At 50.0% G+C, this 13,989-nt stretch overlaps 1 protein-coding gene across 1 annotated transcript in view; it reads right to left on the minus strand.

Annotated features, from left to right (window-relative positions):
- The window catches only part of LOC127918498 (DEP domain-containing mTOR-interacting protein-like), a gene marked incomplete at its 5' end in the record, with an annotated part of 49,978 nt that overhangs the window by 11,364 nt on the left and 24,625 nt on the right, over nucleotides 1-13,989 (minus strand). The window contains 2 exons of the mRNA XM_052501828.1: nucleotides 3,074-3,211; nucleotides 6,553-6,735. Of these exons, the coding sequence (XP_052357788.1) occupies nucleotides 3,074-3,211; nucleotides 6,553-6,735 (321 nt within the window). The remainder of the gene's footprint in view (nucleotides 1-3,073; nucleotides 3,212-6,552; nucleotides 6,736-13,989) is intronic.

A 13,989-nucleotide genomic window follows, 5' to 3' on the forward strand; every position in this document is an offset into this window, starting at 1 on the left:
AAACCCTGTCACCCACAATTATCCCCTGACCGAACCCTGGCCTCAAACCCTGTCACCCACAACTATCCCCTGACCGAACCCTGGCCTCAAACCCTGTCACCTACACACACAACTTTCCCCTGACCGAACCCTGGCCTCAAACCCTGTCACCCCACACACAAATATCCCCTGACCGAACCCTGGCCTCAAACCCTGTCACCTACAACTATCCCCTGACCGAACCCTGGCCTCAAACCCTGTCACCCACAACTATCCCCTGACCGAACCCTGGCCTCAAACCCTGTCACCTACACACACAACTTTCCCTGACCGAACCCTGGCCTCAAACCCTGTCACCCACACACACACAACTTTCCCCTAACCGAACCCTGGCCTCAACCCCTGTCACCCACACACACAAATATCCCCTGACCAAACCCTGGTCTCAAACCCTGTCACCCACAACTATCCCCTGACCGAACCCTGGCCTCAAACCCTGTCACCCACAACTATCCCCTGACCGAACCCTGGCCTCAAACCCTGTCACCCACAACTATCCCCTGACCGAACCCTGGCCTCAAACCCTGTCACCCACAACTATCCCCTGACCGAACCCTGGCCTCAAACCCCGTCACCCACAACTATCCCCTGACCGAACCCTGGCCTCAAACCCTGTCACCCACAACTATCCCCTGACCGAACCCTGGCCTCAAACCCTGTCACCCACAACTATCCCCTGACCGAACCCTGGCCTCAAACCCTGTCACCCACAACTATCCCCTGACCGAACCCTGGCCTCAAACCCCGTCACCCACAACTATCCCCTGACCGAACCCTGGCCTCAAACCCCGTCACCCACAACTATCCCCTGACCGAACCCTGGCCTCAAACCCTGTCACCCACAACTATCCCCTGACCGAACCCTGGCCTCAAACCCTGTCACCCACACACACAACTTTCCCCTAACCGAACCCTGGCCTCAAACCCTGTCACCCACAACTATCCCCTGACCGAACCCTGGCCTCAAACCCTGTCAGTCATCAATACAAGTCTAGAGCCTGGATATCTGAAACACAGCCTCCTATACAAGACTAGAGCCTGGCTATCTGAAACACAGCCTCCTATACAAGACTAGAGCCTGGATATCTGAAACACAGCCTCCTATACAAGACTAGAGCCTGGATATCTGAAACACAGCCTCCTATACAAGACTAGAGCCTGGCTATCTGAAACACAGCCTCCTATACAAGACTAGAGCCTGGATATCTGAAACACAGTCGTCAATACAAGACTAGAGCCTGGATATCTGAAACACAGCCTCATATACAAGACTAGAGCCTGGATATCTGAAACACAGCCTCCTATACAAGACTAGAGCCTGGCTATCTGAAACACAGCCTCCTATACAAGACTAGAGCCTGGCTATCTGAAACACCGCCTCCTATACAAGACTAGAGCCTGGATATCTGAAACACAGCCTCCTATACAAGACTAGAGCCTGGCTATCTGAAACACAGCCTCCTATACAAGACTAGAGCCTGGCTATCTGAAACACAGCCTCCTATACAAGACTAGAGCCTGGATATTTACATTTACATTTAAGTCATTTAGCAGACGCTCTTATCCAGAGCGACTTACAAATTGGTGCATACACCTTATGACAACCAGTGGAACAGCCACTTGCATCTAAATCTTGTTGGGGGAGAAGGGGGGTGAGAAGGATTACTTACCCATAATATCGAACCCTGAAACACAGCCTCCTATACAAGACTAGAGCCTGGATATCTGAAACACAGTCTTCTTCTATACAAGACTAGAGCCTGGATATCTTTAGACTAAAAGGCAGCAGAACAGAGAAGGGTTTAGAAGTCTGACCCACAGGATAGACAACTAATAGGTTAAACAGATTGTACACTTTAGATAATACAGCCATGAGATCATCTTACAGACGATGACAGGCTCCACTGCACCGTGGCTGAACCGCATGGTGTGATTCTTCCTAGACTCAACATGTCAGAGGTCATGTAGCTGTAGGTACTAGTCACTGGTACAGACAGCAGTCCAGAACAGGCTGGTTCTGTCCGTGTGACCACTCGTCACTAGTACAGACAGCAGTCCAGAACAGCCTGGTTCTGTCCGTGAGACCACTAGTCACTAGTACAGACAGCAGTCCAGAACAGGCTGGTTCTGTCCGTGTGACCACTAGTCACTGGTACAGACAGCAGTCTAGAACAGGCTGGTTCTGTCCGTGTGACCACTAGTCACTAGTACAGACAGCAGTCCAGAACAGCCTGGTTCTGTCCGTGTGACCACTAGTCACTAGTACAGACAGCAGTCCAGAACAGCCTGGTTCTGTCCGTGTGACCACTAGTCACTAGTACAGACAGCAGTCCAGAACAGCCTGGTTCTGTCCGTGTGACCACTCGTCACTAGTACAGACAGCAGTCCAGAACAGCCTGGTTCTGTCCGTGATACCACTAGTCACTAGTACAGACAGCAGTCCAAAACAGGCTGGTTCTGTCCGTGTGACCACTAGTCACTGGTACCAATATCAGTCCAGAACAGGCTGGTTCTGTCCGTGTGACCACTAGTCACTGGTACAGACAGCAGTACAGAACAGGCTGGTTGGAGACACACTGCTGTGCACAGGACTCCTATTCACACTCTTAGCACATGGTGACCCTCTTACCGGACTGTGGTTTTGTGTGTGTGTGTGTGTGTGTGTGTGTGTGTGTGTGTGTGTGTGTGTGTGTGTGTGTGTGTGTGTGTGTGTGTGTGTTAAGGTCACTCAGGGAGAATAGAGACCCTCTTACCGGACTGTGCTGTGCTGTGTGTGTGTGTGTGTGTGTGTGTGTGTGTGTGTGTGTGTGTGTGTGTGTGTGTGTGTGTGTGTGTGTGTGTGTGTGTGTGTGTGTGTGTGTGTGTGTGTGTGTGTGTATTAAGGTCACTCAGGGAGAATGGTGACCCTCTTACCGGACTGTGCTGTGTGTGTGTGTGTGTGTGTGTGTGTGTGTGTGTGTGTGTGTGTGTGTGTGTGTGTGTGTGTGTGTGTGTGTGTATTAAGGTCACTCAGGGAGAATAGAGACCCTCTTACCTGACTTTGGGTTACAGAGCACCGGGGGGCTGCTACTGAGGGTGGGACTGCTGCTATAGTAACCACTGCTGCCACAGCTGCTGCTCATACTGCTACGACGGATACCTACTATCATCTTGATCTCTTTAGTAGGACTCACTGAGAGAGGAGAGAGACAGGCGAGAGAGAGGCGAGAGAGAGGCGAGAGACAGGCGAGAGAGAGAGACAGGCGAGAGAGAAGCGAGAGAGAGGAGAGAGACAGGCGAGAGAGAGGCGAGAGAGAGGCGAGAGAGAGGAGAGAGAGGCGAGAGAGGCGAGAGAGAGAGAGAGGCGAGAGACAGGCGAGAGAGCGAGACAGGCGAGAGAGAGAGACAGGCGAGAGAGAGAGAGAGGCGAGAGAGAGAGAGGCGCAGAGAGAGAGAGAGGCGAGAGAGAGGAGAGAGGAGAGAGAGAGGAGAGAGACAGGCGAGAGAGAGAGAGAGAGAGAGAGAGAGAGAGGCAAGAGAGAGGCAAGAGAGAGGCGAGAGAGAGGCAAGAGAGAGGCGAGAGAGAGGCGAGAGAGAGGAGAGAGACAGGCGAGAGAGAGGAGAGAGACAGGCGAGAGAGCGGAGAGAGACAGGCGAGAGAGCGAGACAGGCGAGAGAGCGAGACAGGCGAGAGAGATAGGCGAGAGAGAGGAGAGAGACAGGCGAGAGAGAGGAGAGAGACAGGCGAGAGAGAGGAGAGAGACAGGCGAGAGAGAGGAGAGAGACAGGCGAGAGAGAGAGAGAGAGACAGGTGAGAGAGAGGAGAGAGACAGGCGAGAGAGAGAGGCAAGAGAGCGAGAGAGAGGCGAGAGAGAGGAGAGAGACAGGCGAGAGAGAGGAGAGAGACAGGCGAGAGAGAGAGAGAGGAGGAGAGAGACAGGCGAGAGAGAGGAGAGAGAGAGGAGAGAGACAGGCGAGAGAGAGGAGAGAGACAGAGAGAGAGAGGAGAGAGAGAGGCGAGAGAGAGAGAGAGAGAGGCGAGAGAGAGAGAGAGAGAGAGAGAGAGAGAGAGAGAGAGAGAGAGAGAGAGAGAGAGAGAGAGAGAGAGAGAGGCGAGAGACAGGCGAGAGAGCGAGACAGGCGAGAGAGCGAGAGAGAGAGAGGCGAGAGACAGGCGAGAGAGCGAGACAGGCGAGAGAGCGAGACAGGCGAGAGAGCGAGAGAGAGAGACAGGCGAGAGAGAGAGACAGGCGAGAGAGAGAGAGAGGCGAGAGAGAGAGAGAGGCGAGAGAGAGAGAGAGGCGAGAGAGAGGAGAGACAGGCGAGAGAGAGAGGAGAAAGACAGGCGAGAGAGAGGAGAGAGACAGGCGAGAGAGAGGAGAGAGACAGGCGAGAGAGAGGAGAGAGACAGGCGAGAGAGCAAGACAGGCGAGAGAGAGGCGAGAGAGAGGAGAGAGACAGGCGAGAGAGAGAGAGGCAAGAGAGCGAGACAGGCGAGAGAGCGAGAGACAGGCGAGAGAGCGAGAGAGAGACAGGCGAGAGAGAGGCGAGAGAGAGAGACAGGCGAGAGAGAGGCGAGAGAGAGAGACAGGCGAGAGACAGGCGAGAGAGAGGCGAGAGAGCGAGACAGGCGAGAGAGAGAGAGAGAGAGAGAGAGAGACAGAGCGAATGTCCTTTATTCATTACCACATTTTCACCTTTTGATGTCATCAAAAACCAATGAAGGTCTGAGAGACGTTTTATCCCAATTCAACATTTTGTTTCTTTTCAGAGCGAAACACTAATTATGTCCCAAATGGAGCCCTATTCTCTATACAGTGCACTACTTGGGACCAGAGCCTTATGGGTCCTAGTCAAGGAGTAGTGCACTAAAGGGAAAAGGACTGTGTAAAAGCAGTGTTGCTGTCGTCAGAGGTTTGAGTTGTTAGTTGTGAAAGGATGTGTAGGTGTGTCTAATCCCTCTTTCCAGGTAAGCTCTATATTGCCTCCATAAAGCAGGACGCCTCTAGACTGTGGCAGGTGGTGGAGCAAAGTCTAAAGAACCATGTCATTGTGCATCAGTGCTCTGCAATATCCTGCAGAATGTAGAGAACCATGCAGAACGTAGAGAACCCTGCAGAACGTAGAGAACCCTGCAGAACGTAGAGAACCCAGCAGAACGTAGAGAACCCAGCAGAACGTAGAGAACCCTGCAGAACGTAGAGAACCCTGCAGAACGTAGAGAACCCTGCAGAACGTAGAGAACCCTGCAGAACGTAGAGAACCCTGCAGAACGTAGAGAACCCTGAATCCTGCTGAACATAGAAAATGAAAGATGGATAAAAACGTATTGTTGCATCTATGTGTAGTGCTTATGAACATGTTATGAAGTCTCTATAAAGCCACAGTTTGTTTAACTAGAGAGCCTGTTGTCCATGTATTAGTGTGGCACCGTGACATTCAGCTTTAAAACCCGACCGTGTTAATAGCATCATAGGGACGGCAGGTAGACTAGTGGTTAGAGTGGAGGGACGGCAGGTAGACTAGTGGTTAGAGGGGAGGGGCGGCAGGTCACCTAGTGGTTAGAGTGGAGGGACGGCAGGTAGACTAGTGGTTAGAGTGGAGGGACGGCAGGTAGACTAGTGGTTAGAGGGGAGGGGCGGCAGGTCACCTAGTGGTTAGAGTGGAGGGACGGCAGGTCACCTAGTGGTTAGAGTGGAGGGACGGCAGGTAGACTAGTGGTTAGAGGGGAGGGGCGGCAGGTAGACTAGTGGTTAGAGTGGAGGGACGGCAGGTAGACTAGTGGTTAGAGTGGAGGGGCGGCAGGTCACCTAGTGGTTAGAGTGGAGGGACGGCAGGTAGACTAGTGGTTAGAGTGTAGGGGCGGCAGGTCACCTAGTGGTTAGAGTGGAGGGGCGGCAGGTCACCTAGTGGTTAGAGTGGAGGGGCGGCAGGTTATAGTGGGATTCGGCCCCAGTGTGACAGTAGATAGGGAGTAGGGGCTAAGGGTTATAGTGGGATTCGGCCCCAGTCTGACAGTACATAGGGAGTAGGGGCTAAGGGTTATAGTGGGATTCGGCCCCAGTCTGACAGTAGATAGGGAGTAGGGGCTAAGGGTTATAGTGGGATTCGGCCCCAGTCTGACAGTAGATAGGGGTAGGGGCTAAGGGTTATAGTGGGATTCGGCCCCAGTCTGACAGTAGATAGTGAGTAGTGAGTAGGGGCTAAGGGTTATAGTGGGATTCGGCCCCAGTCTGACAGTACATAGGGAGTAGGGGCTAAGGGTTATAGTGGGATTCGGCCCCAGTCTGACAGTAGATAGGGAGTAGGGGCTAAGGGTTATAGTGGGATTCGGCCCCAGTCTGACTGTAGATAGGGAGTAGGGGCTAAGGGTTATAGTGGGATTCGGCCCCAGTCTGACTGTAGATAGGGAGTAGGGGCTAAGGGTTATAGTGGGATTCGGCCCCAGTCTGACAGTAGATAATGTGGGTACAACAACTCCTGATGTAAAAAGGGCTTTATTGCTACATTTGATTGCTAGACATTGAGGTTTACCAGATAGGAAGCTGGTGTTGCTTCCCTCTGGGTTCTGTTTGCGGAGACAGAAGGGGCTGTCATGGCTCTCTGGGATGGTACGACAGCGCTCGTTCAGCAGCTCCATCAGACGTCGTCTCCTTCGGAAGTTCAGTCTGAACTGGTACAGCAGCCCTCCATCCACAAAGTGGTGCTTGTTGGTCACTGTCAGGGAGAAACACAGAACAAAACGATTGTTTAGGATCGTTCAGTTACTGTTTCATATAACCGACTGTAAATCCTGGTAACCTACAGTTACTAACTGTAAATCCTGGTAACCTACAGTTACTAACTGTATATCCTGGTAACTACAGTTACTAACTGTAAATCCTGGTAACTGTAAATCCTGGTAACTACAGTTACTAACTGTAAATCCTGGTAACTACAGTAACTGACTGTAAATCCTGTTAACTACAGTAACTAACTGTAAATCCTGGTAACTATAGAAGAGAAGGTAGTTCAGTTCCAAATCCTGTAACTCTTCAAATTATTCCATTCAGACAGAAAACCTCTGATGGTGCCTCCAATGCCAGTAATCAGCTAAGTCTCTTAGGGTTGGACACAAACACACACTCTCCCGCTCTAAGCTTGGGCCGTCATTGTGCCAACACTCTCACTTGGCTAACGCTCAGTACAGGGGAGGCTCTGAATGCCCCTTAAAATCCCCAAATCCCTTGAAAGACATAAAACCAACTCTGACTGACTATACGACTAAAGCCATCCAGGAATCAAAATCTGACTGTCACTTGTGTAACTAGGCCATAAAGCCTGCATAACTGTGCCAAGGGTTAGGACTCAGGATTTAAAGGAACACTCCACCCAAAAACAATATTTTGGTATTTATTTCATTAGTCCATTGTTGATAGTCTCAAAATGTTAAATGTTAGTATCAATCAAGTTAAGATTTACTAGTCAGACTTACTAGTCTGGTTATGGATGCACTTTGTGATGCTATAAAGCTGCTGTTGTGACTGTATGAAGTGGTTTTGATCCTGTGGTTTATAGTGATGGATTGTCCTGTCTGGCGTCATTAAATGAGAACTACGGAAATATTCTTATCTGCAGTTTGTGTTTGTTTTTTTATCCCAGGAGAAAGTTTTCTCCTGACGTTGGTAGAGTGACAGTCCAATGCAATTCCCCCAGTCTAAAAACCTCGCAGTTACCACAGACACATTTCAGCAATACAAAAAGTTCATAATGATTCAATCAATTTTCCAAGCAGTCAAGATGGCGTAGCAGTCAAGATGGCATAGCAGTCAAGATGGCGTAGGGCGTAGCAGTCAAGATGGCGTAGCAGTCAAGATGGCGTAGCAGTCAAGATGGCGTAGCAGTCAAGATGGCGTAGCAGTCAAGATGGCGTAGCAGTCAAGATGGCGTAGCAGTCAAGATGGCGTAGCAGTCAAGATGGCGTAGCAGTCAAGATGGCGTAGCAGTCAAGATGGCGTAGCAGTCAAGATGGCGTAGCAGTCAAGATGGCGTAGCAGTCAAGATGGCGTAGCAGTCAAGATGGCGTAGCAGTCAAGATGGCGTAGCAGTCAAGATGGCGTAGCAGTCAAGATGGCGTAGCAGTCAAGATGGTGTAGCAGTCAAGATGGTGTAGCAGTCAAGATGGATTAAAAAGGGGGTTGATTGTGTGTATTCAGAACGCTTGTTGCCATGGTGTTGATTATTGTAATTCAAATATAATTGAACCAAAACAACAACATGTTCTGTGACTCTTGGTTATGTTCATTCATTCACCCATTGACTCTTGGTTATGTTCATTCATTCACCCATTGACTCGGTTGCACATGGTGTTGAGCCACAAAGATCAAGTCACCAGCTCTCTGTGTGAGTCTATCAACCAGGAATGCAGTGATTGTGTGGGACAACTGAACCAAAACAACCCACAATGTGGATCCATCCAGGCAGGGCTGCTATTGTTCTACAGTTCAGACATTTAAAGTATGCTGTGTGTGTGTGTGTGTGCGTGCGTGTGTGTGTGTGCGTAAGCTGTCGTGTGCGTGCGTGCATGTGTGTGTGTGTGTATTGTTATGATGTGGGGGAAGGGGAGTGTTAGGACATAGACAAACACACTACCATGGAACACTTCCACACTCCAACCCCAGGTGGCAGCACCACCCGGGTCACGGCTGGGTTCTGCCAAGCAGCCTTGATTATTCCTCAGGAGCGAGCGATCAAGTTGATTCTGAGAGGAGGCCAGAAGCCTCTCAGTCTTTGTTAATTTCTGTGTGTTAGTCAACCTCTTCACGTAGGCCTGCCTCTTTGTATTTTTTTTGTGTTTACATTTATTTTGGGTCACCACTTTGAACAAAGACTAATCTGCTTGGACTGACCGACCAAGGGACTGAGCTGGCCCTGGACCGAAGGTAAGTTTGCCATCTCCTGGGGACATGTACATACAACACAGTCCTCATACGCTGATTTCTCACATAGGCCTATCTACGTGGTCTGTAACCTAAGACCCCTAGACATAACGAGTGCCATTTTCTCACGTCAGACAGCGTCACTCCTCCGCGACGCTAGTCCCTCATCCGTTCTGTCTTGTAGGTCGTGGAACTCATATTCAAATAGGAATATAGCGCAACCCGCCATTCAAAAAATGAAAACATTTGAAACTCACTGCGCTCTCATTTGACTCTACATGAAATAGGCAGAAAAACTAACGAGCTTAAATTATTACAAATGTTGACAGTGATTTAATAGTTTAAAACAAACCCGTGGCCATCTCCTACACGCTGTGTAGCCAACTATTATAGCTAGCTAGCTTACTGACATAGCTAGTCAGCTAGCTCTTCCTTCACTGACATAAAAGCTTGCTTAGCCTGTTTAAATGACCCTGAAGATGTAGACATGGAGCCCCACAATGAAGAGGAACTGACGGTTATGAAAAATCTGTCCTTGGATCAGCACGTTTCTCCATGATTGTAATTTTAGGTCAGCAGATGACAGCACAGCAGATGACAGCACAGCAGATGACTCGTGAGACTACTGCAATGGCTCGTGGCAGAAGAACAGCTACTTTCACGAAAAACTCATAATAACGTTAGCGTTACTTTGCTACAGTAGCTTGCTAGCTAGCTTTTGTTGTAAGATTTCAACATTGTGTGTGTGCAGCACTAAGTAGACAGCTGGTTGGTTTGACTGGAGCTATGCTTCTAGTCAAAGATAATTTCAGTGACTGGCTCCATTGTTTTATGCTAGTTTTCGTGCCCATGGTCAAACTTCAGAAATACTGCTCATTGAAGCACAATAATCATTAGCTAGATGTCAAATGTGGCTACTAAGACTTGATCACAAAAAAATACACAAAAAAAGACACAATCACTGTTCACGCTAATCACGCTAAGATTCATTCAGACAGTTTTGAGGCAGGAATGGAGTTCAGCAGACAATGTCTCCTAGGTAATATTTTCTAATGTCATGGCAACCCATCGTAGCCGGTCTACTTCTGATCCATCCCATTATCCTTTGCGAGATACGAGACAGATCAGTGCAGGAGGAATCTGATTATGGCTACTTATTGGTTTCGTACCAGTCTGGTCTGTGCCAGCGGAGGTACCAGTCTGGTCTGTGCCAGCGGAGGTACCAGTCTGGTCTGTGCCAGCGGAGGTACCAGTCTGGTCTGTGCCAGCGGAGGTACCAGTCTGGTCTGTGCCAGCGGAGGTACCAGTCTGGTCTGTGCCAGCGGAGGTACCAGTCTGGTCTGTGCCAGCGGAGGTACCAGTCTGGTCTGTGCCAGCGGAGGTACCAGTCTGGTCTGTGCCAGCGGAGGAGAGGAATACAGACCGAGGCAGGGTAAGAGCCACAGGCAGGGTGTGAGTGGTGGGTGTGAACCCAGCAGTGATGCAGTCTCTCTGGGGTTAGAGCCCTGCTCTCTGTTCCCTGGTTAGTCAATTGTCCAGGGCCCAAGAAGAGCACACTTGAAACAGACACGCTCTGCACTACACAGCTCAGCACACTGGGAACAGACACGCTCTGCACTACACAGCTCAGCACACTGGGAACAGACACACTCTGCACTACACAGCTCAGCACACTGGGAACAGACACGCTCTGCACTACACAGCTCAGCACACTGGGAGCAGACACGCTCTGCACTACACAGCTCAGCACACTGGGAACAGACACGCTCTGCACTACACAGCTCAGCACACTGGGAACAGACACGCTCTGCACTACACAGCTCAGCACACTGGGAACAGACACGCTCTGCACTACACAGCTCAGCACACTGGGAACAGACACGCTCTGCACTACACAGCTCAGCACACTGGGAACAGACACGCTCTGCACTACACAGCTCAGCACACTGGGAACAGACACGCTCTGCACTACACAGCTCAGCACACTGGGAACAGACACGCTCTGCACTACACAGCTCAGCACACTGGGAACAGACACGCTCTGCACTACACAGCTCAGCACACTGGGAACAGACACGCTCTGCACTACACAGCTCAGCACACTGGGAACAGACACACTCTGCACTACACAGCTCAGCACACTGGGAACAGACACGCTCTGCACTACACAGCTCAGCACACTGGGAACAGACACACTCTGCACTACACAGCTCAGCACACTGGGAACAGACACGCTCTGCACTACACAGCTCAGCACACTGGGAACAGACACGCTCTGCACTACACAGCTCAGCACACTGGGAACAGACACGCATCTCAGAGCCTGTACTGAGCCAGCAGGCAGTACCCACACAGTACCATCCTGCTGCTGGCTTGTCTCTGATGACCGATAAGCAGGGTTGGGCCACTCCGAGGATGGGAGACCATTCTGATGTGCCACAGTCAAGAGAACCAGAGCTGATTATATTAAAGTGCTGAACACGTGACCATGACGACAACGTGACCATGATGACAAGGTGACCATGACGACAAGGTGAACAGTACATGGGACTGATTCTGCAGAGGAGGTTGACTGGCTCAGTAATAGAGACAGGTGATCCTGTAGAACCAGAGGCTGACTGGCTAGTAATAGAGACAGGTGATCCTGAGAAAGGAGAGGTTGACTGGCTCAGTAATAGAGACAGGTGATCCTGTAGAAAGGAGAGGTTGACTGGCTCAGTAATAGAGACAGGTGATCCTGTAGAAAGGAGAGGTTGACTGGCTCAGTAATAGAGACAGGTGATCCTGTAGAAAGGGGAGGTTGACTGGCTCAGTAATAGAGACAGGTGATCCTGTAGAAAGAGGGAGGTTGACTGGCTCAGTAATAGAGACAGGTGATCCTGTAGAAAGAGGAGGTTGACTGGCTCAGTAATAGAGACAGGTGATCCTGTAGAAAGAGGAGGTTGACTGGCTCAGTAATAGAGACAGGTGATCCTGTAGAAAGGAGAGGTTGACTGGCTCAGTAATAGAGACAGGTGATCCTGTAGAAAGGGGAGGTTGACTGGCTCAGTAATAGAGACAGGTGATCCTGTAGAAAGGGGAGGTTGACTGGCTCAGTAATAGAGACAGGTGATCCTGTAGAAAGAGGAGGTTGACTGGCTCAGTAATAGAGACAGGTGATCCTGTAGAAAGAGGAGGTTGACTGGCTCAGTAATAGAGACAGGTGATCCTGTAGAAAGGAGAGGTTGACTGGCTCAGTAATAGAGACAGGTGATCCTGTAGAAAGAGGAGGTTGACTGGCTCAGTAATAGAGACAGGTGATCCTGTAGAAAGAGGAGGTTGACTGGCTCAGTAATAGAGACAGGTGATCCTGTAGAAAGGGGAGGTTGACTGGCTCAGTAATAGAGACAGGTGATCCTGTAGAAAGGGGAGGTTGACTGGCTCAGTAATAGAGACAGGTGATCCTGTAGAAAGGGGAGGTTGACTGGCTCAGTAATAGAGACAGGTGATCCTGTAGAAAGGGGAGGTTGACTGGCTCAGTAATAGAGACAGGTGATCCTGTAGAAAGTGGAGATTGACTGGCTCAGTAATAGAGACAGGTGATCCTGTAGAAAGGGAGGTTGACTGGCTCAGTAGCAGCTCTACTTCCTGCTGTATTTTAGTCTGTCTGTCACACAGAGGAAGCCCAGTACCAGCAGCAGCCTGGGTAGAGGACAGAGAGTAGGACAGAGAGCGTCTAGTGGGTGTGCACGTGACATTGGTATGCCGCGCGTGTGTGCAACACATGCAACCGGTGGGTGTGTATCTGGGTCGATGATTGTGTGGGCTGTGTGTGTGTGTGTGTGTGTGTGTGTGTGTGTGTGTGTGTGTGTGTGTGTGTGTGTGTGTGTGTGTGTGTGTGTGTGTGTATGTGTGTGTGTGTGTATTATGTATGTGTGTGTGTGTGTATTATGTGTGTGTGTGTATTATTATGTGTGTGTGTGTGTGTGTGTGTGTGTGTGTGTGTGTATGTGTGTGCTGTATGTGTATCTGGGTCGATGATTGTGTGGGCTGTGTGTGTGTGTGTGTGTGTGTATGTGTGTGTGTGTGTGTGTGTGTGTGTGTGTGTGTGTGTATGTGTGTGTGTGTGTGTGTGTGTGTGTGTGTGTGTGTGTGTGTGTATTATGTATGTGTGTGTGTGTATTATGTATGTGTGTGTGTGTGTGTGTGTGTGTGTGTATGTGTGTGCTGTATGTGTATCTGGGTCGATGATTGTGTGTGCTGTATGTGTATCTGGGTCGATGATTGTGTGTGCTGTATGTGTGTATCTAGGTCGGATCACACACACCGTTGTCCAGAGGTGAGCAGCTGATCTCGGCCGGGAACACCCTGGCCAGAGACCAGAGGCATGACGTCCCCCCCCCCAGTGGAACCACCTCTCAGACTCAGGGACATTCACTCTGTAGCCATGCAGGTGGCCATGCCCTGTACATGAGTAACTGGTGTGTGACTTCCTGCTTTTAACTCCTCGCGCAGCGAAGGACCTATTGGAGATGTGATTCACCTCGTCACTGTTCTACTGGACTAAATGACAATGACTGTCCTGTTACTATACAGAGAGGAATTCCACCAGGCCTGATAAGAGAACACTTTCACCCTGTTCCTCCCCACTCCTGACCTCGGCAAACAGACCACAGCTGACCTGTGACGAAAGAGAGAGAGAGAGACTAACAGACTAACAGTCATGTCACCGTGACAACACCAGTCATGTGATCCAGACCAGGGCACATAATAAAATGGCACCCTATTCCTTATAGTAGTTTTGACCAGAGCCCTGTGCCGGTCATTTGAGGATCCTGGGTCAGGAAGCGTTTCAAGCAGATAAATGTGGCGTGTTTAATTATGAAACTGGTTGTGAGATAAAAACATATCCAAAGTTAACTCTTCTGTGAATCTGAAGTACTGGGGGCCAAATAAACACAAGTCTCTGCTAAACTTCCAAAACGTGTCTGGTCTTGTCCTTGTAGGGACCCTGAAATCCTCACAAGGACAGTAAAACAAGGACAATTTGGACACGTGTGGACGTTTTAGGCTT

Source organism: Oncorhynchus keta, unplaced genomic scaffold (genome assembly GCF_023373465.1).
Source record: "Oncorhynchus keta strain PuntledgeMale-10-30-2019 unplaced genomic scaffold, Oket_V2 Un_contig_14349_pilon_pilon, whole genome shotgun sequence".
Classification (NCBI taxonomy): domain Eukaryota; kingdom Metazoa; phylum Chordata; class Actinopteri; order Salmoniformes; family Salmonidae; genus Oncorhynchus; species Oncorhynchus keta.